Genomic DNA, 23,218 nt, shown 5'->3' on the forward strand with positions numbered 1-23,218 from the left:
AGGAAAATATATCTAAGAAAGAATAGAATAGAAGAAATAGGAATAAAACATATCAATGAAATAATAGAATAAATATAGGAAAGAAGAATAAAGGAGATATAGAAGAGCAATAGGACAGGGGACGGAAGGCACTCTAGTGCACTTATGCACACCCCTTACTGACCTCTTAGGAATCTGGATAGGTCAATCGTGGATAATCTAAGGGTAAAGTGTTGGGGGTTTGGGGATGACACTATGGAGTCCGGTAATGAGTTCCACACTTCGACAACTCGATTACTGAAGTCGTATTTTTTACAGTCAAGTTTGGAGTGGTTAATATTAAGTTTAAATCTGTTGTGAGCTCTTGTGTTGTTGTGGTTGAAGCTGAAGTAGTCACCGACAGGCAGGACGTTGCAGCATATAATCTTGATGGGCCAGAACATCATCCTTCTGAGGTCGGTAAAATTGGAGGCAATATATTGGCTCTGTAAGCCATTTAGAGAGGGCTGTAAAACCATTGTAAAATAGCATATAAGTCTAAGTGCTATTGCTAACAAAGTAAGGGCCATGGTCCAACAATGACTCTCTTTTTTCTCAGCCAGGTCATTAAATTTGAAGCTGGGCAGTGGAGTCCTGATTGCAGTTCCCTGTCCTACACATGAAACTGCTTCTGGGCAGCTTATTGAAGAAGCAATCCAACAAGCTTTGGATGAGGCTCGGTAAGATTATTTTTTTAATACATCATCAATTCACGTAATAGTTTAACAGCACTGTAACAGGGGTGCAAAATCTCCAGTTCAAATCTATTCAAGCATAATACTGCTTTATAAAGTGTTAGTAAGGCCACACCTGGAATCCTGCATCCAGTTTTGGTCACCACATTATGAAAAAGATATTGAGACTTTGGAAAAAGTGCAAAAAAGACAAACTAAGGTGATTAAAGACCTGGAGACTAAAATGTATGAAGAACGGTTGGAGGATTGGTGTTTGGCTGATCTAGAGGAAAAAATGGACTAGGGGGACATGATAGCAGTATTCCAGTATTTGAGGGGCTACCACAAAGAAGAGGGGGTCACCTTATTTTTCAAAGCACCAGAGGGCAGGACAAGAAACAATGGTTGGGAACTAATCAAGGAGAGAAGCAATCTGGAATTAAGGCGAAACTTCCTAACAGTGAGGACAATTAACCAGTGGAACAACTTGCCTTCAGAAATTTTGGCTTCTTTATCCCTGGAGATTTTTAAGAAGGGACTGGATAGCCACTTGTCTGAAATGGTATAGGGCAGTGATGGTGAACCTTTTTTTCCTTGGGTGCCGAAAATGTATTGGTGTGCACTATCGCGCATGCAGGAGTGCCCACACCCATAATTCAATGCCTGGGCAGGGAGAAAATAGCCCCCCCACCCTCTGGAGGCCCTCTGGAGCAGTGTTTCCCAACCTTTTTTGAGCCGCGGCACATTATTCGTATTTTCAAAATCCTGGGGAACACTGAAAGGGGGGGGGGGGCGGGCTAAAGAAAAGTTTGGACAAAAAACCCCCCTCTCTTCCTCCCTTTCGCTCTATTTCTCCCTCTTTCTCTCTTTTCCTTCCTTCCCTTCATTCTCTCTCTCCATCCCTCTTTCTTTCTTTCTTCCTCTCTTTTTTGCTCTCTTTCTCTCTCCCTCCTTCCCTTCCTCTATGTCTTTCTCTCTCCCTTGCTCTCTCTCTGTCTCTCTTGCTATCTCTTTCTTGCTTTTTTCTCTCTCTCTTGCTCTCTCTCTCTCTTTCACTGTCTTGCTATATGTCTCTTTCTTTCTCTTTGCCTCTCTTGCTATCTCTCTTTCTCTCTCTGTCTCTCTTGCTATGTCTCTCTTTCTTTCTCTTTCTCTCTCTCTCTGTGCCTCTCTTGCTAAGTCTCTCTTTTTCTCTTGCTATGTCTCTCTTTCTTTTTCTCTCTCTCTGCCTCTCTTGCTATGTCTCTCTTTCTCTCTCTCTTTCTCTATCTCTCTTTCTCTGCCTCTCTTGCTGTCTCTCTTTCTTGCTCTGTCTCTCTTTCTCTGCCTCTCTTGCTATGTCTCTCTTTCTCTCTCTCTCTGCCTCTTATATGTCTCTCTTTCTCTCTCTCTCTCAGCTGACTGCAAGCGGGAGCCCTGACGGCGGCAGCTGGACGTGGTGCTGGACACCGTATATGCCAGGCACGCAGCGCCAGCATGTACGACGTCCAGCAGAACGTCCAACCGCCACCGTCAGGGCTCCCACTTGCAGTCAGCTGAGAGAGAGCGAGCGAGCGATCCCTCTCGCCGCCGCCATCTCCCCTGACTGCCTGCGGCCGCTGCGGCCACCCCCCCGCTCCCATCGGACACTTGCCGTCGACAAAAGAGGAGCTCTAGCTGGGCGGGGTGCTGCCGGTACTTCCGTCCTGGGGCTCCCGCTCGCAGCTGTCCCCCGCCTCCTGCTCGATGCCGCGGTTTTCGGCGCTCTCCTGCTGGGCCCCAAAGAAAGAAGGTGGGAAAAAGGTGCGAAGAATGGAGCTCTCCTTCTTCCTGCCTTCCTTCTTTGGGGCCCAGCAGGAGAGCGCCGAAAACCGCGGCATCGAGCAGGAGACAGCTGCGAGCGGGAGCCCCAGGACGGAAGTACCGGCAGCGCCCCGCCCAGCTGAAGCTTGGCGGCACACCTGGCCATGTCTCGCAGCACACCAGTGTGCCGCGGCACACCGGTTGGGAAACGCTGCTCTGGAGGACCGGAAATGTTTGTGTGTATGCTTTTATATAAGGTTTTTTTTTAGGTTTTTTAATGTAAAATTGTTATTTTAGATTTTAATATTAGATTTGTTATTGTACATTGTTTTTGTCACTGCTGTGAGCCGTCCCAAGTCTGCAGAGAGGGGCGGCATACAAATCTAATTAATAATAATAATAATAATAATAATAATAATAATAACAACAACAACAACAACAACAACAATAAAATATGGGCAAGTGCACAGCAATTCTGTATAGTAATCTGAACTATGTATATTCTCTTTAGCCAGGTTATAGCTAACTTTAATTTACAAAAAATGAGAGTATATGTTACATGAGATACAAGTAGTAGTCTTAATTAATAATTCATAACTTTATCTTAAATAATCCAATAGGCTTTCACCAGGTGTGATTATTATTTACAAGTGATTTACAACATACTTAGCAAATTTTATTTCTATTTTCGAGCCAGTAATAAACTAAGTTCCAGCAATCATAAAATTGCGTTTCTTCGTTACCTTTTATTTCTAGAGTCAATTTGGTCATTTCTGCACATTGAATAATTTTTTCTAATACTAATTCTTCTTGAGGGATTTCTTCCTTTTTCCATGTTTGGGCAAAGGCTAATCTTGCTGCAGTGGTAATGTGAATAATCAAGTATATATAATTTTTATTTAAATGTTGACGAATGATTCCTAATAAAAAGCATTGTGGCGTTTTGTCTAAATTTACCTTTAAAATTTCGTCAATCCATTTCCCAATTTCTTTCCAGAAGAGCTGAGATTTTTCACATTGCCACTATATGATTCATAATCTTTTTGGTACTTCCAGCAAAGGGGTGATAAGTTTTTGCTAATTTTAGCTAATTGAACAGGAGTGATATGCCACCTATAATACATTTTAATTAAATTTTCTTTATAGGATGTTGCCAAGGTTAGCCTGTAATTCCTGCTCCATATTAATTGCCATTCTTCCATTGTTATCTCAGATTTGAAGTTTTGGTTCCATTTGTCTATATTGGTTTTTGTTTCGGATAGATTTGTTTTATTGATTAATAAACAACAGTAGAGTTTTTTGATTAATTTTTCTTGTGAACCCAATAATATTTTGTCTAATGGTTTTTCTTTCTCGATACCTGATCTGTTTTTGTCTTTAGTAAATCTCGTTTGAATCTGCAGGTATTCCCACCATTCTGTATTAAAACCTTCAGCTTCCATTTCTAACCTTGTTTTTATTTCTCCATTAGTTTTGGTTATATCTTTATATCTTATTATGCTGCTTCTTTTTCTCAGATTTGGGTGAACAAGAGCATCTAATGGAGCGTACCAGGTCGGGATCCCTTTATAGAATTGTTTTTTTATTTTTAGCCAAACTGTGAGCAGAGATTTCCTTATGAGATGGTTAGTAAAGTATTTATGAATATTAGGTTTATTTTCCCATAAATAAAAATACCAGCCGGATTGGAGATCATGACCTTCTAAGGTGAGTACTCTTTTATTAGATAGCTGTATCCTGAACCCAGACAAGAGTTGAGGCATGATAATATTCTTTCCAATTTGGTAATGCCAATCCTCCATCTTTTTTACCTTGCATATATTTTAAACGGATCCTAGGACGTTTGTTTTGCCAGATAAATTTATTTATTATGTTATTTATTGAAGAAATATTGAGTTAGATAAATGGGAATTGTTTGGAAGAGAAAATTTATTTTTGGTAGAGTGTTCATTTCAATTGTAGCTATCCTTCCAAGAATAGAAAGTTGCAATTTGTCCCGTTTCTCTATATCTTTTTTTATTTTATTTATCAGTTTATCATAATCATCCTCTTTCAGGCTTGAAAACCTCCCCGTTATATCAATCCCTAAGTATTTAATCTTTTTAGTTATTTGAATGTTTAGTTTTGTGGCAAGATTTGCTTTTTGCATATTATTCATGTTTTTTACTGTCATCTTAGTTTTAAGTTTATTGATTTTTAAACTTGCCACTTTGCCAAATTCTTCTAATACTTTTAATAGTTTCGGTCCTGATTCAGTCGGTTCTTCTAAGATAAAAACCAGATCGTCGGCAAAGGCCTGAAGTTTGTAAGTCTCTTTTTTGCATCTTAGCCCTATTATTTCGTCAGTGTTCCTAATCATTCTGATTAAAACTTCTAAAGTCAAAATGAAGAGGAGACAATGGACACCCTTTGTCAAAGCTTTCTTCAAGTTTCTTCCCAATCAGAAACATTTCAACAAGGGGTTTTTATTTTTTCTTTTGCAAAAGTTGCTAATTCTGTAAATGGATTAGCTGCAGAAAAAACAATTGCTGCCAACCTGCCTTCCATTGAGGACCTGTATACTGCACGAGTCAAAAAGAGGGTGGGGAAAATATTTACTGACCCCTCGCATCCTGGACACAAATTGTTTCAATTCCTACCCTCAAAACGTCGCTACAGAGCACTGCACACCAAGACAACTAGACACAAAAACAGTTTTTTCCCGAACGCCATCACTCTACTAAACAAATAATTCCCTCAACACTGTCAAACTATTTACTAAGTCTGCACTACTATTACTACTAACTTTTTCTCATCATTCCTATCACTCATTTCCTCCCACTTATGTCTTTATGACTGTATCTTGTTGTTTGCATCCTTAAGATTTTTATTAATATTGTTTCTTCATTGCTTATTTGACCCCTATGACAATCATTAAGTGTTGTACCACATGATTCTTGACAAATGTATATTTTTCTTTTATGCACACTGAGAGCATATGCACCAAGACAAATTCCTTGTGTCCAATCAGAAAGAATTCTATTCTATTCTATATCAATCATGCAAGGCTATGCTTGTTCCACATACAGGGGGAAAAAGATAACAGGAAAGGAGCTTACACCTTTTTTGCTGCAGAGAGTGAATGAGTTATCTGGTGGAGAGTCACTGAAGTCCAGTATCCTTTCCTAATTTCACAGCATCTTCTGCAGCTTTTCAACCTCTCCTCCCTACAAATGTGACTTCATGATTGCTTCTTTCAGTATCCATATTGAGTTCTGCAACATTGCTACCTGAACTGTCCTTCAAAAGTCACTGCGTCACACACAAAGTGTCTTTTTGCTAATCTCAACCGAAGTTGGAGGAGCAAAACAGCTCAAATTGAGCTGTTTTGTGGGCAGCAAAGGGAAGCCATCAGAAAGCAAAAAAATGAGGGCCACATGGAAGCAGGCAATGAGCATCTGTGAGACAGAGGACCATGAATCCAAATTGCTCCTTCAGGAAAGCCATAATTGAGAAGTCCTTTCTATTTGCAGAATGTTTAAAGTTGAATGAAAAATATCTATATGACCATTCCAGAAGGCACAAGAGCAGTTTTATTTATATTTATTTATTTATTTATTTATTTATTCATTCATTCATTCATTCATTCATTCATTCATTCATTCATTCATTCATTAGATTTGTATGCCGCCTCTCTCCGCAGACTCGGGGTGGCTCACAACAATAATAAAACTATGTACAGAGAACAAATCTAATATTTAAAAATCTACAAAACTCATTATTTAAAGGAACATACAACACAAGTATACCATACATAAAACTATATAGGCCTGGGGGAGATGTCTCAATTTCTCCATGCCTGACAGCAGAGGTGGGTTTTAAGGAGTTTACAGCAAGGAGGGTGGGGGCAGTTCTAATCTCTGGGGGGAGCTGGTTCCAGAGGGTCAGGGCCGCCACAGAGAAGGCTCTTCCCCTGGGTCCCGCCAGATGACATTGTTTAGTTGACGGGACCCGGAGAAGGCCAACTTCGTGGGACCTAACCGGTCGCTGGGATTCGTGCGGCAGAGATATTCTGGTCAGTGTGAGTTTTAGATAACAAGATGGGCTTTGAATGTTTGGGGTTTGTGTTTCTCTTCCATTGTTATTATTAATTGCGTGAATATCCCATCTTTTCTCTGAGAATGCAAAGTGATTTACATGGGAGTGAAACATTCCTTCTAATTTCATCTCTGTAACAATTACCCAGTGAGATAAGATCCAACCCCTCAATGTTCCACGTTTGGCGTCCTAACACACCTTACTGACTGTTCCAATTCTTGGGCTGTTACATTTTTCTTTCCTTTATCAATTGCTATCAGATATTGCATTGATCAAGAATAATGCCATAGTGGGCAGTCGCATTGCTGTAGCCCTGAACAGGCTCCAAAGAGATCAGGGCGGGAGAGGCAGCGTGTCTCAAAATGAAAACACACCTGGTGTTCCAAGACCAGTGAGTACTTATCCCTGCTTTTTCAAAGAGTTTTGATGCGTGAATGATTGGCTGAGCTGGTCCATTCTAATTGTTACCATGAGAGATAGTGCCTGAATCATTTAGGTCAGTGGTATCAAACTCAATTTCATTGAGGGTCGCATCAGGGTAGTGGTTGACCTTGGAGGCAGGTTTATTTATTTATTTATTTTGTCTAATACACAATGAGGGTTTTAGTGGGTATATATCTATATACACATAGTAAAATACATGATGAAGGTTATAGAGGAGATACTCATAGTAAAATATATCTAAGAAATAATAGAAAAGAAGGCATAGTAATAGAACATATCAATGAAAGAATAGAAGAGATATAGGAATAGAAGAAAGGTATAGGAGATATAGGAGAGCAATAGGACAGGGGACGGACGGCACTCTAGTGCACTTGTACTCGCCCCTTACTGACCTCTTAGGAATCTGGATAGGTCAACTGTAGATAATTTAAGGGTAAAGTGTTGGGGGTTTGGGGATGACACTATGGAGTCCGGTAATGAGTTCCACCCTTCGACAACTCAGTTACTGAAGTCATATTTTTTACAGTCAAGTTTGGAGCAGTTAATATTAGGTTTAAATCTGTTGTGTGCTCTTGTGTTGTTGTGGTTGAAGCTGAAGTAGTCGCCGACAGGCAGGACGTTGCAGCATATGATCTTGTGGGCAATACTTAGATCTTGTTTAAGGCATCTTAGTTCTAAACTTTCTAGGCTCAGGATTGATAGTCTAGTCTCGTAGGGTATTCTATTTCGAGGTTGGGGGTGTGTGTGGCTGACTGGGTAGGTGTGGCCAACTGGGTAGGTGTGGCCAGCTTGTCACCAATCCCCAAATTGCTGTCATGTTTCCTCTTTGCATTGGGTAGGCCAGGCTTCAGTGATGCAAGACAGCTCCTTGGATTTTCCAGGAAGGTCCCGTGGGCTGGGTCAACCACATTGTGGACCAGGTGTGGACCACGTACCTTATGTTTTACACCCCTGATTTAGGTCAATGTTCATTGTGTAGATGTCTTAGACCAGTGATGGTGAACCTTTTTTCCCTCGGGTGCCGAATGAGCATGTGTGCACGCTATTGCGCATGCGTGAGTGCCCACATCCATAATTCGATGCTTGAGAAGGGCAAAAAACAGCTTTCCTGGCTTCCTGGAGGCCATTTGAAGGCTGGAAATGGCCTGTTTCCCAACTTCTGGGGGGCCCAATAGGCTTGTGTTTCACCCTCCCCAGGCTCCAAAGGTTTCCCTGGAGCTGGAGGAGGGTAAAAACACTCTCCCCAATCCCCCTGGAGGCTCTCTGGAAGCCCAAAACACCCTCCCAGAGCCTCTGCACATTGTAGCTCAGCTAGGGCAGCGGCTCAGTTGCCAGCAGATATGGTTCCACATGCCAACTGTGGCACCCGTGTCATAGGTGCGCCCTCACTGTCTTAGACAATGGATGTTTCTACTGTAAGCCAGCACTATACTGTAAGCCTGATCCTACGCAGCTTCTGCTCATGCAATCTCACACTACTCACAAGAGCCTACAAAACTTTTGCCAGACCCATCCTAGACTACTGCTCATCTGTCTGGAACCCATACCACATCTCAGACATCAACACCCTTGAAAATGTCCAAAGATATTTCACCAGAAGAGCCCTTCACTCCTCCACTCGAAACAGAATATCCTACGAAAATAGACTAACAATCCTGGGCCTAGAAAGCCTAGAACTACGGCGCCTAAAACACGATTTGAGTATTGCCCACAAGATCATATGCTGCAACGTCCTACCAGTCAATGACTACTTCAGCTTCAACCGCAACAACACAAGAGCACGCAACAGATTCAAACTTAATACGAACCGCTCCAAACTTGACTGTAAAAAATATGATTTCAACAATCGAGTTATCGAAGCGTGGAACTCATTATCGGACTCAATTGTGTCAACCCCTAACCCCCAACATTTCTCTCTTAGACTATCCATGATTGACCTCTCCAGGTTCCTAAGAGGCCAGTAAGGGGCGTACATAAGTGCACTGGTGTGCCTTTTGTCCCCTGTCCAATTGTCTTTCCTTTCTCTCACTTATCATATATATTCTCTTTCTTTCATATATCCTCTCCTCTAAGTTCACTTTTACCCTTATATATATTACTACATGTCTATTTTTCTTCCTATGTATTTGTGTATTGGACAAATGAATAAATAAATAAAATAAATATTCACATAGGCCATAGAAAAGCATAAGATCTGATAGGAAAATAATTTTAGGTAATGGGGTCCCTGAGCAGCTAGTTTTTCTGCATTCTTGGAGCAATTCATCTGCTTATTTGAATGTTCAACTTACACTTTAAAGGGGAAGAGATGTAAACGTCAAACCAAAGCCCAACCGAACGCTTAATAACATTTTCCAATTTCTGTTTCCTTTTCAGGTAGTCATTGGTGGCATCAACATTGACATCATAGCCAAGGCAAAAGCTGCAACAATAAAAGTAATTGCATTGAATTATATTCAGATTTTACATTTCGTCTGTGACTTCGGAGTTTGCTATCTTTTTTTCCCTGAATAATAGGTATGCAGACTGGACTCAAGCAATAATAGACTATAGAGACCAAGTCAAATTCAAACTGCTTGTGGCATTGCAAGTAAGTTTGAAATGCAGCAAGGATAACCCACGGCAGCTTAAGCAAAGAAACAAAAAATCTCCTCTAGAGTCTTCAGTCAAAACTAAATGTGCACATTGCTGACTACCCTCATTCTGATCACCAAGGCCATCTATTCTTTAAAAAGAGGGTTGAGCCCTTCCTCCTTATATCAGCCATGAAACTGTGTCTCTAATACATTACAGCTGGTGTTCTTAGGTTATGGAGAGATAAATATGGTCTGACTGTTGCTCTCTTCTGTACCGGAATAATTCTTATTTCTCTCAAAGCTGATCTCTCATATTTTCAGAGAGATTTTTTTTTAAAAAAAATCACAGAGCAACAAACCAGCAATGCAGCAGCAAAAGGTTGAGACCAGGAGTGAGTTCTGACTTACCTTGCTTCTTCATTGTGCCATATTTGCATGCATGTATGCGCGGTGCTAAATGCCAGCTTCTGCCCATGCGCAGAAGCAAAAACCAGCTCCTGTGCATGTGCAGAAACAAAACAAACAAGATGGCAGCGCCTATGGCACCACTGAGAGATCCAGTTTGGGGGCAAGTCCAGCCAGTCATTGCTGCTGATTTGGTGAGGGGGGAGGGAAACCGCCCGCTACTGGTTCTATAGAACCGATCTGAACTGGCAGGAATCCACTTCTCAACTTCTGATGCAAAAGCAGCCTTTACACCCCTGATTTATGTCAGTGTTCATTGTGTAGATGTCTTAGACAATGGATATTTCGACTGTCAACCAGCACTGTTGTTAGACAAACAAAAACAGGGAGAAGCAGAAATCTCTATGCAACTCTAGGTGCAGATGGCTCAGCTTTGAGCAACCAGTACCTGAGATTGAAGAACTAGGGCAGTGCCAGTGATGGTGAACCTATGGCATGGGTGCCATGGGTGGTACGTGGAGCCATATCTGCTGGCCCACGACCAGTTGCCCTAGCTCATCTCCAACATGCATGTGTGTGCCGGCCAGACAGAGGCTATGGGGAAGGCCATCTTTGGCTCAGACAGAGGCTATGGGGAAGGCCATTTTTACCCTCCAGGGAAGCCTTTGGAGCCTGGGGAGGGAAAAACACAACCCTAATTGCCCCACCAGAAGTTGGGAAACAGGCCATTTCCAGCCTCCAGAGGACCTCCTGGGGGTGGGGGAAGCTGTTTTTGTCCCCTCCAGGCATTGAATTATGGGTGTGAGCACTCGCACATGTGCAGTAGTGTGCACGCACACTCTTTCGGCACTCAAGGAAAAAAAGGTTCGCAATCACTGAACTAGGGGACCATCACAAGACAAAATCTAGGTTGCAGCCTATTGGTTCCTTGTATTCCCTGGCCATTCTTTATCCATATGTTGTGATCGAGTTACACAACTGAGAGGCAGAGAGTAATTGCTGTGACTTCTGCCATCAAAAGCAACAGGTCGAGACCCTGGCCTCTTATGAAGGGAAAAAAATGGCAGGCTGTCTTTTACAACAGATGGCAGCATTAAATTAAACACCGCCACATTGTAATGTATTGGTCAGGTTGATTGTGGGTTACAGATACTATTGGTTCAAAAATTATAGCTGTCTAGAAACCCCATCCAGTGGGAATATATTACTAATACCATGAATCAAAAGCAGTGGAAATGTTCCATACAAGATACTGCTTACCTAAGCAATGACTTTGCTTTGTTCTTTGCCTAGCTGGAATATTTGGTGACAGGTGATATAAAGACAACCTTTGGGAAAACCAACCCTTGTTGCATTTCCAACTATCAGTGGTTTATCTGACAGGTGGCTCAACAGAAGAATAAAAAAAGTGCAGCGGTAGTGAGATTTCATTAACACGAGCTAAGAAAAACCTTCTGAATGCTTAGAGACAGAAAGAAAACACACATGATGATAAATTTTAACCTAGATGAAGTGTTTCATACTATACAGGTAGTCTTTTATTTATTTATTTATTGTTAGAGTTGAAAGGGACCATGAAGGCCATCAAGTTCAACCCCCTGCCCAAGCAGGAACCCTATAGTACACCAGTCAAGTGGCAGTTCAATCTTCTCTTTAAAATGTCCAGAGTGTTGGAGTTCACAACGTCCGCTGGTAGGTTGTTCCATTGGTTGATCGCTCTGACCATCAGGAAGTTCCTCCTTATCTCCATGTTGAATCTCTCCTTGGTCAGCTTCCAGCCATTGTTCCTCGTCCGGCCCTCTGGTGCCCTGAAGAATAAAGTGATCCCCTCCTCTCTGTGACATCCCCTCATATACTTGCAGACTGCTATCATGTCTGCTCTGGCCCTCCTTTTCTCTAGGCTATCCATGCCCAGTTCCCTCAGTCTCTCTTCGTAAGTCTTGGTTTCCAATCCATTAATCATCTTGGTTGCTCTTTTTTGCACCTTCTCCAGAGTTTCAATGTCTCTTTTGAAGTGTGGTGACCAGAACTGAACACAGTACTCCAGGTGTGGTCTGACCAGGGCATAGTAGAGTGGTATTTAGACTTCCCTGGTCTTGGAGTGTATTCCCCTGTTGATGCAGCTTAGGATTGTGTTGGCTTTTTTAGCTGCTGCTGCACATTGTTGGCTCATGTTTAGTTGATTGTCCACCAAGACTCCGAGGTCTCTTTCGCCATCGCTACTGCTAAGAGGGGTTTCTCCCAGGTTGTATGTGTGATTGTATCTTTGATTTAGAACAGTTTGTTTAGTGACCATTTGAAGTTACAACAGCTCTGAAAAATGTGCATCTATCTTCTAATAAAATAGGGAGAGATGAAATCAGATGCTGTTTCATGCAACTTGACAACTTCTTTACAAAGTTGCCATCTCCTGCATTAGTTGATCTAACACATAAGTTGATTTAACACATAAACATACGGCTATCCGAATGGTGGGTTATAATTCATATGTATCAGATCCAGTCTCACTGTCAACATCTGGAGAGCGACAGGTTCCCAAGTCCTGCTTCAATCCATTTATGCTAGAAGCTAACAAATATCAAATATTCTGCTGTATTACTTGCCAATTTCTATATACATATGTTAGCTGAATCTGTTTAGAAAGCTCATCTTTCTCATTGCTTAAACCAGCTCCAAATGAGCACTGATAAATTAATTAAGTGGATACAGATGTATCTACAGCCAACATATCTCCAACAATGTTTTTCTTCATTTAACAATGATCATTGATCACAATGTTTAGTAACTCTTATACTTTTGATTGCATATAGAAATGAAATATCCAGTTATAAATGGCTAATAATAAGTAGGATGGATGCCACTAATATTATTCTATAATCAGAGAGAATAAAACAAAATTAGCATTACATCTCTATTGCTATGAGTTAAGTTTCTATTGGATTGAATGGGGTATACAGGTGATATACAGCCATAATGCAGACCAAAATTTCTGTGGCTAAGCAAGACGTTATAGAAAGTCAGAAAAGGTGAATACATGGGACACTGCAGCCATCTGAGTCAGTTGCAAAGCATCTAAATTTTGATCACAAAATGAAACAAGTTATGTTAAAAATGTTAAAATGTTAAAACAAAATGTTAAAAAATTATGATATTTATATAGTTACTTACATATAAATTATATTAAAGTAAACAAAATACCTTTATAATCCCCAGGGCCTGTCATAACTTCTGAGCACTAAGGTTTGGAAATTGAAAATTGAAAAATTTGACATGCCCTAATTGGGAATACTGTAATGGACGTGCAAAAAATGGTCATAAGCAGGGTGGGCTACTGCCCAGTCAGGGGTGAACGCAATAGGGTAGTAAAAATGGAGGTCCACCCCAAAGCACCCAATTTACACTGAAAGATGTTAAAAGAAAATTCATAAGCCACGCCGTCAGTGTTGTAGTAAAAATTTTGGTAGTCCTTCACTGGTCATAGGTTTTTTTCTAGTGCTAAGTGAACTGTTATGTATTGAGGACCATCTGTATAGGATAAAGGATTGTAATCCACCTAATCGAGATCCCAGTGAACTTCAATATCTGTTTTACTTTATTCTGTACTTTCAGGAAGGGGGTCAGACAAATCCGTCTACAGTGAGACAATCTTTTGGTGGTGTTGGCAGAAATCTAGCAGGTAATTCATTCTAATTGTTTTGACAATGGGTGTATAGAATTTCTAGCCAAGTATTATTGGACACACAAGGAATTTGTCTTCAGTGCATAAGCTCTCACTGTACATAAAAGCTGTAAGTGATAAATCATGATCATAGTCATTATAAAAATACATTCATCATACAATATTAAGATACAACATTTAGTGATAGTAGTAGGATACTAAATAAGCAATTAACATAAATCATACTAGAAATCTAAATAAAACGATATAAATCATAAAGTTACAAGCAACAAATAGTCATAAGTAAAAAAAGGAGATCGGTAATAGGAAAGACGAGAAGTATAATAGTAACATAGCCTTACTAAATACAGTGATACCTTGTCTTACAAACTTAAATGGTTCCAGGACGAGGTTCTTAAGGCGAAAAGTTTGTGAGATGAAACAATGTTTTCCATAGGAATCAATGGAAAAGCGATTAATGCGTGCAAGCCCAAAATTCACTCCTTTTGCCAGCCAAAGCGCCTGGTTTTGCGCTGCTGGGATTCCCGTGAGGCTCTCCTCCATGGGAAACCCCACCTCCAGACTTCTGTGTTTTTGCGATGCTGCAGGGGAATCCCAGCATCGCAAAAACGAGTGCTTTGCTGGCAACGGAAGTCTGGAGGTGGGGTTTCCCAGCGAAGGGAGCATCAGTAAAATCACAGCATCACAAAAACACCAAAGTCCTTGAAACCCCACCTCTGAACCTCTGTGTTTTTGTGATGCTGTGATTTCACTGAGGCTCCCCTCGCTGGGAAACCCCACCTCCAGACTTTATTTTATTATTTATTTTTATTTATTATTTGGATTTGTATGCCGCCCCTCTCCGCAGACTTCCTTTGCCAGCGAAGCACCCGTTTTTGCGCTGCTGGATTCCCCTGCTTGGATTCCCCTGCAGCATCACAAAAACATGGAAGTCCAGAGGGGGGTTTCCCATAGAGGGGAGCCTCAAGGGAATCCCAGCAGCGCAAAACCGGGTGCTTTGCTGGCAACGGAAATCTGGAAGCGGGGCATCTTCAGCAGCGGTGGTGGGTTTGTAAGGTGAAAATAGTTTGTAAGAAGAGGCAAAAAAATCTTAAACCCCGGGTTTGTATCTCGAAAAGTTTGTATGACGAGGTGTTTGTAAGACGAGGTATCACTGTAGTTTGATAGCGTTGTGGGAATTAGTTGTTTAAAAGTGTGGGCATTCATCTCTCCCTTATTAATTCAGCTGGAAAACACATATCATTTCCCTGTTCAAATTACTCCTGAGTGGCCTGGTTCTTTTACTCTCTGATTCTCCCAAACTAAACCCTAAGTGGGAGATAATTGTAATTCAAGACTAGGCCATATGCTTTGCATCCAGAAGGTTTCAAATTCCATTTTCAGCATCTGTCTTAGCACCTTCCTTTGAAAGAACATCCTCCCCAGAGATACAGGCACACCCAATCCTATGAACATGTAAACAAGCCTTGAAAATCATAGGTCAAGGTGTGCAGTGTCAGTTTTTGTTAAATTGTGTATTTTCTCCCTGTTATGTTTGATGTTGCATTATTATTTCCTTTCCTTTTTGCTGCTGTATCTGTTTTTAATCTGCATGCTGTCCAGAGTGACTGTTGAATTGGATAACCTTAAAAATGCAGACCATCCATCCATCTCTCCATCTGCTAACCTACCATATTTGGGGAGTATAAAATGCACCTTAATTTTTGGGGAGGAAAATAGGGAAAAAAATTACCTACCTGGCTAGTGTCCTCAGTCTGGTCAGCTTCAGCACATTATAAAGCCCTTCATGGCACCGGACCAGGATATCTGCAAGACCGCCTTCTGCCGCACGAATCCCAGCGACCGGTCAGGTCCCACAGAGTTGGTCTTCTCCAGGTCCCGTCGACTAAACAATGTCGTCTGGCGGGACCCAGGGGAAGAGCCTTCTCTGTGGTGGCCCCGACCCTCTGGAATCAGCTCCCTCCAGAGATTAGAACTGCCTCTACCCTCCTTGCCTTTTGTAAACTCCTTAAAACCCACCTCTGTCATCAAGCGTGGGGGAACTGAGACATCTCCCCCTATGTAGTTTTAGTGCATGATATGACTGTATGTATGTTTTTTATATTGGGGTTCTTTGCTTTTAAATTTTTAAATGTACAAGTGTTATTTTAGATTTTGAATTATTAGATTTCTCAATGTATATTGTTTTTGTCACTGCTGTGAGCCGCCCTGAGTCTGCAGAGAGGGGCGGCATACAAATCTAATTAAAAATAATAATAATAATTATTATTATTATTATTATTTTATCCCCTGGTTAGGACTGGAAAAAAAACCTTTTTGGAGGGAGTAGCAATGCAAACAAGCCTGTAAAGACTTAGGGCTGAAAAAAAAATTATTCAGAGTAGCAATGAAAATATCTTGCAAGCTGGGAAGATTGCTAGCACCTCGTTAGGGCTGAAAAAACCTTTTTTGGGGGAAATAGCAATGAAAACAAGCCTGCAAGCCAGGAAGAGCTGGCGGAGATCATTAGCGCCATTTAGGGCTGGAAAAAAAAGCTTTAAAAAAGCAACACTTGGCATATAAGACACACCCAATTTTAGCCACTTTTTTGGGGGGGGGGGTAGGGAAAGGTGCATCTTATACTCTGAAAAATATGGTACTACTTGGAATTTCAGTGGAAAAATGGTGAAGCATCCACCTTGCCCAGGGGTAGGCAAAGTTGGCTCTTCTATGACATGTGGACTTCAACTCCCAGAATTCCTAAGCCAGCATGACTGGCTCAGGAATTCTGGGAGTTGAAGTCCACAAGTCATAGCAGCAGTGAAGGGCTACCAAAATGTTTACTATCACACTGTGGGCCTATGCAGGACACCCTGCATTTTCTTTCAACATCTTTCAGTGCAAATTGGGTGCTGTGGGGTGGAGCTCCATTTTCACTACCCCATTGCATTCCCCATCCTCCGGGCAGTAGCCCACCCCTGCATAGAAGAGCCAATTAAAAATTATATAAGCATTTATAATCATTTGAATTTATGAAATTGAATATATATACAGTAGAGTATTAAGAAATCAAAAGGATAAGGTTTTTTCTTTTTTTAAACTAAATAAGTGATTTTAATTATTAAAAAAATATTGTTATAATAGATGTAAAGTAATAGATTAAAAATAGTATGATGAATAGAATTTTTTTTATATTAATAATATTAAATGTTGTTTTTATTATTTGTTTAATTAATTGATTTTAATTAGTTTAATTACATCATCAAAATGATACTTTATAGATGGGGGAATTTATTTGCGTTAAGCAAATTATAACATTAAAATATTAAAAGATTGTATTCCTGTATTGATCTGACTATAATTAGACTTTTTTTTTGTACTAGTTAGACTTCTAAGATAAGCAGAGCAATGGTAGCTCCTTTAAATGTTAAATGTTGTCTGTTTTGTGTGTTTAAAGAAAAATAATAAAAATATTTTTTAAAAAAAGAAGAGCCAACTTTGCCTACACCTGACCTAGCCTTATGGCTGAGCAGAAACTATGGAACAACGACATCACTGTCCATACTGCACAGCAACCTCCATTATAGTGTACCCTGTTCTAATTTCTCTTCACTACAACGGCACAAGTCAAGGTGCCAATAGTTACAGCTCTTCTTCCTCCTTGTTGTCAGCTCACTGAATGAGAGGACAAAGCAGACAAAGAGCAGGAAATTCCAAGAGCCTTTCGCTTTGAAACTCTGGTTCAAATATTCAACTAGATTTACCTTCATTATTACTTCTTTTTCTTTTTTAGATTGCTTAAGTCGTCTTGGGAAGATGCCTGTTTTTATCTCAGTCATGGGGAAAGATGAGCATTCCGAATCTGTTCTGCGACACTGCAGGCATATGGTAGCTTACAACATTTGACATTTGTTAACTTGTGACGTTATAACATTTTAGTGCAATATATGCACTTTCAGTTTTCTCTTATTTATTTATTTGTCCAATTTATATAGCGGCCCATCTTACAAAACAACTAACTGTGCAGGGAATAACAAATAAAAGGCTTTCTTTTATTTGCCTTCCTTCTTTCTTTCCCTTTCTTTACATATTTATAACTTTAATTTTTTATGTGTGTTTGCCCAATATGGATCAAACAAGTGTCTTTTTAAAGTAACAGACTACATGGGTGATACCATGGAAGCTGTTATATTCAAGACATGATAACAGTGTTCCAATATCTCAGGGGGTGCCACAAAGAAGAATAGTCTGAAGGCAGGACAAGAAGCAATGGATTGAAACTAATCAAGGAGAGAAACAACTTAGAACTAAGTGGTGGGTTCCTACCAGAGTGCTAGGGTGTGCCATTTTGGTAGCAGCCCATTGATTGCACAATTTGCGCATGACTGATCCGGCCCATGTACAGAAAAAAAAAATCACTGAAATTGCAAGAGCGTGAGCATCCCTTCGTGAGATTTTGGCACTTTTTTGCTTCCTGCCTTGCGAGGAAGCGAAATCAAATGAGGGGGCATGGGCATGGGTGCCCGAATTGCCAGGATGAGCACACAGCTCACCGGTATGCAGTTAAGAGGAACCTGCTGCTGGAACTAAGGAGAAATTTCCTGACAGTTAGAATAAATAATCAGTGGAACAGCTTGCCACTATAAGTTGTAGATGCTGCAACATTGGAAGTTTTAAAGAAGATGTTGGATAATCTTTTTTTTTTAAAGTGGTGTAGGGTTTCCTGTCCAGGCTGAATGTTGGACTAGAAGACCCTGTTCTATTCTATTCTATTCTATTCTATTCTATTCTATTCTACTCTAGTCTACTCTACTCTACTCTACTCTACTCTACTCTATTCATGGCTTAATTTTCAAGTTGGAGATGGTAAACATGAAATTTAAATATTTGCTCTCTGCATGGACAGTATCTAAACTGCAAATTATGTCCATGTTTTGATTTTAATATCTTAAAAAATGCTTTCATTACTGTTTATTAATTTCATTGTAAACCACTTAAAATAATACTGAGACGTGGCAAATAAATATCAATAAATTAAATTGTTAAAGTAGCATAGGTTGTGCCATAGAGAAGCAGTCTTTCAGAAGGTATCTCCATGAAGTTCTAAGTGTCCTAAATATTCAAGAAGGATGTCCATGGAGATGCTCAGTCCTCCAGGTCATGATTGTCCCAAAGGTGCTTTTTCCAAAGGCAACTGGGCTTTCTTTGTTTTTTCTTTGTATCGCTTCTCATCCAAGAAACTTCTTCAGAACATCACTTTTGGGATGTCCAGGAAGGAGTCTATAGGACAGGGATGGTGAACCTTTTTTTGGTTCGCGTGCCATAATTCCATGTGGGGGCCTCTGTACACAGGTGAATGACTAACCCCTCCCGCTCCCAGCACACATTGGCACATTCCTTTTTCATGCTCCCCAGCTGTTTGTTCTGTTGCAAAGTCCTTAGATAGTAGCTCTACACAGCTTCTCCTTTGCATATTCAAATCATCCCACTTCCCACAATGCTTGCTTCTCGAATCCAGGATGGTGTTTGCTTCTCGAATCTAAAATGGCGAGACGGCTCCAAAAAACATGTCAACTTCAAAGCAACACATCTTTTCCTCACACTTAGAAGGGAACAATTTCGAAAAAAACATAACACCATAATCAAAATGTATACCAAATTAGCTCTGATCCAAACTCACCAGCACACCGCTTAAGGTTTCTTAACCTCACCAATGCTTATATTTATCCCTTCCCAGATGTTACTGGTCTTCTTCAATCGCTGTCCCCCCCCCCCCCCCCATTTTTCAATTTGGCCAGGCCCCTGACGAATCGGTGGCCCTGTCCCCGGCCTCAGAGCCTTTCTGTTGGAAAATGGCCCATTTTTGGCCTCCAGAGGCCTCTGGGAGGGTGGGGAAGGTCATTTTCACTCTCCTCAGGCTCCTAGAAAGGCTCTGAAGCCTGGGGGAGCAAAATAAAGGAACTTCCGGTTCAACCAGAAGTTGGCAAATGGAATGTTTCCAGCCTCTGGAGGACCTCCAGAGGGATGGAGAAGTCCATTTAATATTTAGCATATAGCATGGGAAAAGAGGATGGAAGGTTAAGAAAGAGCTAATTTGCATATTGGTATGTAAATCAGTTTTTGGCAGTTGGAAGAGAAATATAGTTATACTGTTAAGTTGTTTATTTGTGTAAATATGAAACAAGTTCAATGAGAAAAGAAGAAATAAAAGCATAAGATTTATATTGGAGTCATTGTATCTGTATCACGGTTTTGCCATGAAGAGTCTCTACTGTATAAAGTGAAGATCATCACTTATAACCATAAATAACATAGAAATTCAACAATTTTCACCCTCTCCAGGCTCCTAGAAAGGTTCTGGAGCTGGAGGAGAACAAAAAATGGGCCTTCCCCACGCCATTTCCTGACTCCTAGTGGGCCCCAAAGGCCTCAAAATCAGCTGGCCAGTGCACAGATGTGGCCACCGATATAGCTCCACACGTACCATAGGTTCACCATCATGGCAATAGAAGTACGCAGTCTTCAACTCAATCGCTACACACAGTTCAAAAAGTGAAGAGTAGAGAAGCAATTTCCGAGAACGAAATAAACGTTGCTGACTTTGTCTTTCTTGGTTTGCTTTAAGGATATGAGAGGAGTCTTACAACTGAAAGGATGCAACACAGCAACTTACTGTGCTGTAATCACAGGCACAGGAGAACTTACCTTTGGTTTGGGAGACATGGAAATCCACCAGCAGATAACAGAGCAATATGTAAGGTCTTTCCTCTATTCTTCTGATTATGGTCTCTGGTATTCATTTGCTTTTCTTTATCCTTGTCATTGTTTGCATTGAGTGCAGCTTTTCAGTATTCGTAAACTCCTTAAAACCCACCTTTGCTGCCAGGCATGGGGGAATTGAGATACAGTGGTACCTCATCTTCCGAACGCCTCTTCTAACGAACTTTTCAAGATACGAACCCGGTGTTTAAGATTTTTTTTGCCTCTTCTTCTGAACTATTTTCACCTTATGAACCCAAGCAGCTGCTGCTGGGATGAAGGGGTTTCTTTTTTCCCCCTTTTTTGAAGAAAGAAAAGGGAGGGGCAGCTTGGAGGAGTAAAGATTTTGCATGCCTCCAAAGGCACTCAAACGGTGTCTTTTTAAGAAAGAAAAGGGAGGGGCAGCTTCATGCTTGCAAAGGCACTGAAACGCTGTCTTTTTAAGAAAGAAAAAGGAGGGGCAGCTTGGAGGAGTAAAGAATTTGCATGCTTGCAAAGTCACTCAAACGGTGTCTTTTTAAGAAAGAAAAAGGAGGGGCAGCTTGGAGGAGTAAAGATTTTGCATGCTTGCAAAGGCACTGAAACTGTGTCTTTTTAAGAAAGAAAAGGGAGGGGTGCCCCCCTTGCCTTCCTTCCTTCCCACTCACCCTTTAGCCTAGCCTTGCTTCTTCCACCCGCCCCCTTTAGCTGCTCCTCCCTGCCCTCTGTTCGCCTCCCTTCTAAAGTTTGGAATTTTCCTGAAGGATTTGCACGCATTATTTGCTTTTACATTGATTCCTATGGGAAACATTGTTTCATCTTACGAACTTTTCACCTTACGAACCTCCTCCTGGAACCAATTAAGTTCGTATGATGAGGTACCACTGTATCTCCCCCGGGCCTATACAATTTATGTATGGTATGTCTGTGTGTATGTCTGCTTAATAACTTTTTAAAAAAAAATGTTTTAAAATTATTAGATTTGTCATGAATTGTTTTATTGCTGTTGTGAGCCGCCCTGAGTCTATGGAAAGGGGCGGCATACAAATCTAATAATAAATAAATAAATAAATAAATAAATAAATAAACAAACAAACAAACAAACAAACAAACAAACAAACAAACAAACAAACAAACAAAAAACCCACCCTGTTTCGCCTCAGAGAATTTCAAAATAAAATACTGTACTGTGTGTCTATAACAGTGAGCTCATAATAGGGCAACTCTATCAATATCAAAATGCCACTTAAATAGTTGAGCTAGTTTCAAACTAGATTTTGATTTTCTTTCTCTCTTCCTCACTCCCATTCTTTTTCTTTCTCTTTTCCTTCCTCTCTTTTTTCTATCTGTTTCTCTCTCTTCCTCTCTTCCTCTCTCTCTCCTTCCCTCTCACTCTTTCCCTCTCGGCTTCTGGGCAGGTTTGGAAAACTGAGTTGATGATGATTTTTAAGTGAGCAATTGCTCACTGCTCAGCTTAGAGGGAACTATGTCCTAGGGAGAGCAAAAATGCTCCCCATCCCTCCCCCAAGGCCCTTCAGAAGCAGAAAATGCCCTCCCAGAGCCTCCGCATGAGCCAAAAATCAGTTGGGCGGCACACACATCTGCACCGGAGCTAAACTAGAGCCATGTGTGCCGGCAGATATGGCTCTGCGTGCCACCTGTGGCACATGGGCCATAGGCTTGCCATCACTGGCCTACAGTCATCACTAGGCCTGTTACTATCCTCTTACTGCGTCATCACTTTCATGGATATCATGATATCTTGGATGTTTCACTAAATCGAAGCCCAATCTGCCTTGCAGTTCATAGAGTGAAACTTCCATTTCTAGTATTTTGCAGCCAGGAGCTTTCAATGGCCACAGAGAACGCGATTGATGGTGACACAATATCGGTAAAATAGGCAGAAGCTATTTTTTCTCCCCCAGTCTGTTGCATCAGGGTTTTCACAGATGAAATATGGAGGCTGAAGGCGCTGGTGTCATCCAATTTTAGCCTGCTATAATTTCTCCCCCCAAAACGAAAAAGATCCAGCAAATATTGGCCTTGGTAACTCATGGTGTGTTCTGACAGCTGCTGAAAAAATGCACATGCAGCTTCACATCTATAGTGTCCACCCTAAACAAACAAAAAGTTGAAAAAATAATAATTATTATTATTATTTATTATTTTTTATTGGATTTGTATACCGCCCCTCTCCGCAGACTCGGGCCGCTAACAACAGCAGTAAAACAGTACAACAAAATCCAATACTAAAAAAGCAGTTAAAAACCCATTATATAAAGACCAATCATACATACAAATACACCATACATAAAATTGTGAAGGCCTAGGGGGAAAGTGTATCTTAGTTCCCCCATGCCTGGCGGCGGAGGTGGGTTTTAAGCAGCTTGTGAAAGGCAAGGAGGGTGGGGGCAATTCTAATCTCTGGGGGGAGTTGGTTCCAGAGGGTCGGGGCCGCCACAGAGAAGGCTCTTCCCCTGGGTCCCGCCAAACAACATTGTTTAGTTGACACAACCCGGAGAAGGCCAACTCTGTGAGACCTAACTGGTCACTGGGATTTGTGCGGCAGAAGGTGGTCCCGGAGATATTCTGGTCTGGTGCCATGAAGGGCTTTATAGGTCATAACCAACACTTTGAATTGTGATCGGAAACTGATCGGCAACCAATGCAGACTGCGGAGTGTTGGTGTAACATGGGCATATTTAGGAAAGCCCATGATAGCTCTTGCAGCTGCATTCTGCACGATCTGAAGTTTCCGAACACTTTTCAAAGGTAGCCCCATGTAGAGAACATTACAATAGGCGAACCTAAACAAACAGTAGTCCACCCTAAATAAACAAAAAGTT

At 41.0% G+C, this 23,218-nt stretch overlaps 1 protein-coding gene across 1 annotated transcript in view; it reads left to right on the forward strand.

Moving 5' to 3' along the window:
- The window catches only part of LOC139169759 (uncharacterized), a 60,527-nt gene that overhangs the window by 14,708 nt on the left and 22,601 nt on the right, over nt 1-23,218 (forward strand). The window contains exons 8-14 of the mRNA XM_070756327.1: nt 578-698; nt 5,543-5,628; nt 6,812-6,942; nt 9,372-9,431; nt 13,586-13,652; nt 17,428-17,522; nt 20,260-20,388. Coding sequence (XP_070612428.1) covers nt 578-698; nt 5,543-5,628; nt 6,812-6,942; nt 9,372-9,431; nt 13,586-13,652; nt 17,428-17,522; nt 20,260-20,388 — 689 coding nt within the window. The remainder of the gene's footprint in view (nt 1-577; nt 699-5,542; nt 5,629-6,811; nt 6,943-9,371; nt 9,432-13,585; nt 13,653-17,427; nt 17,523-20,259; nt 20,389-23,218) is intronic.

The sequence above is a fragment of the Erythrolamprus reginae genome, chromosome 6, assembly GCF_031021105.1.
Source record: "Erythrolamprus reginae isolate rEryReg1 chromosome 6, rEryReg1.hap1, whole genome shotgun sequence".
NCBI classification, from domain to species: Eukaryota; Metazoa; Chordata; class Lepidosauria; order Squamata; family Dipsadidae; genus Erythrolamprus; species Erythrolamprus reginae.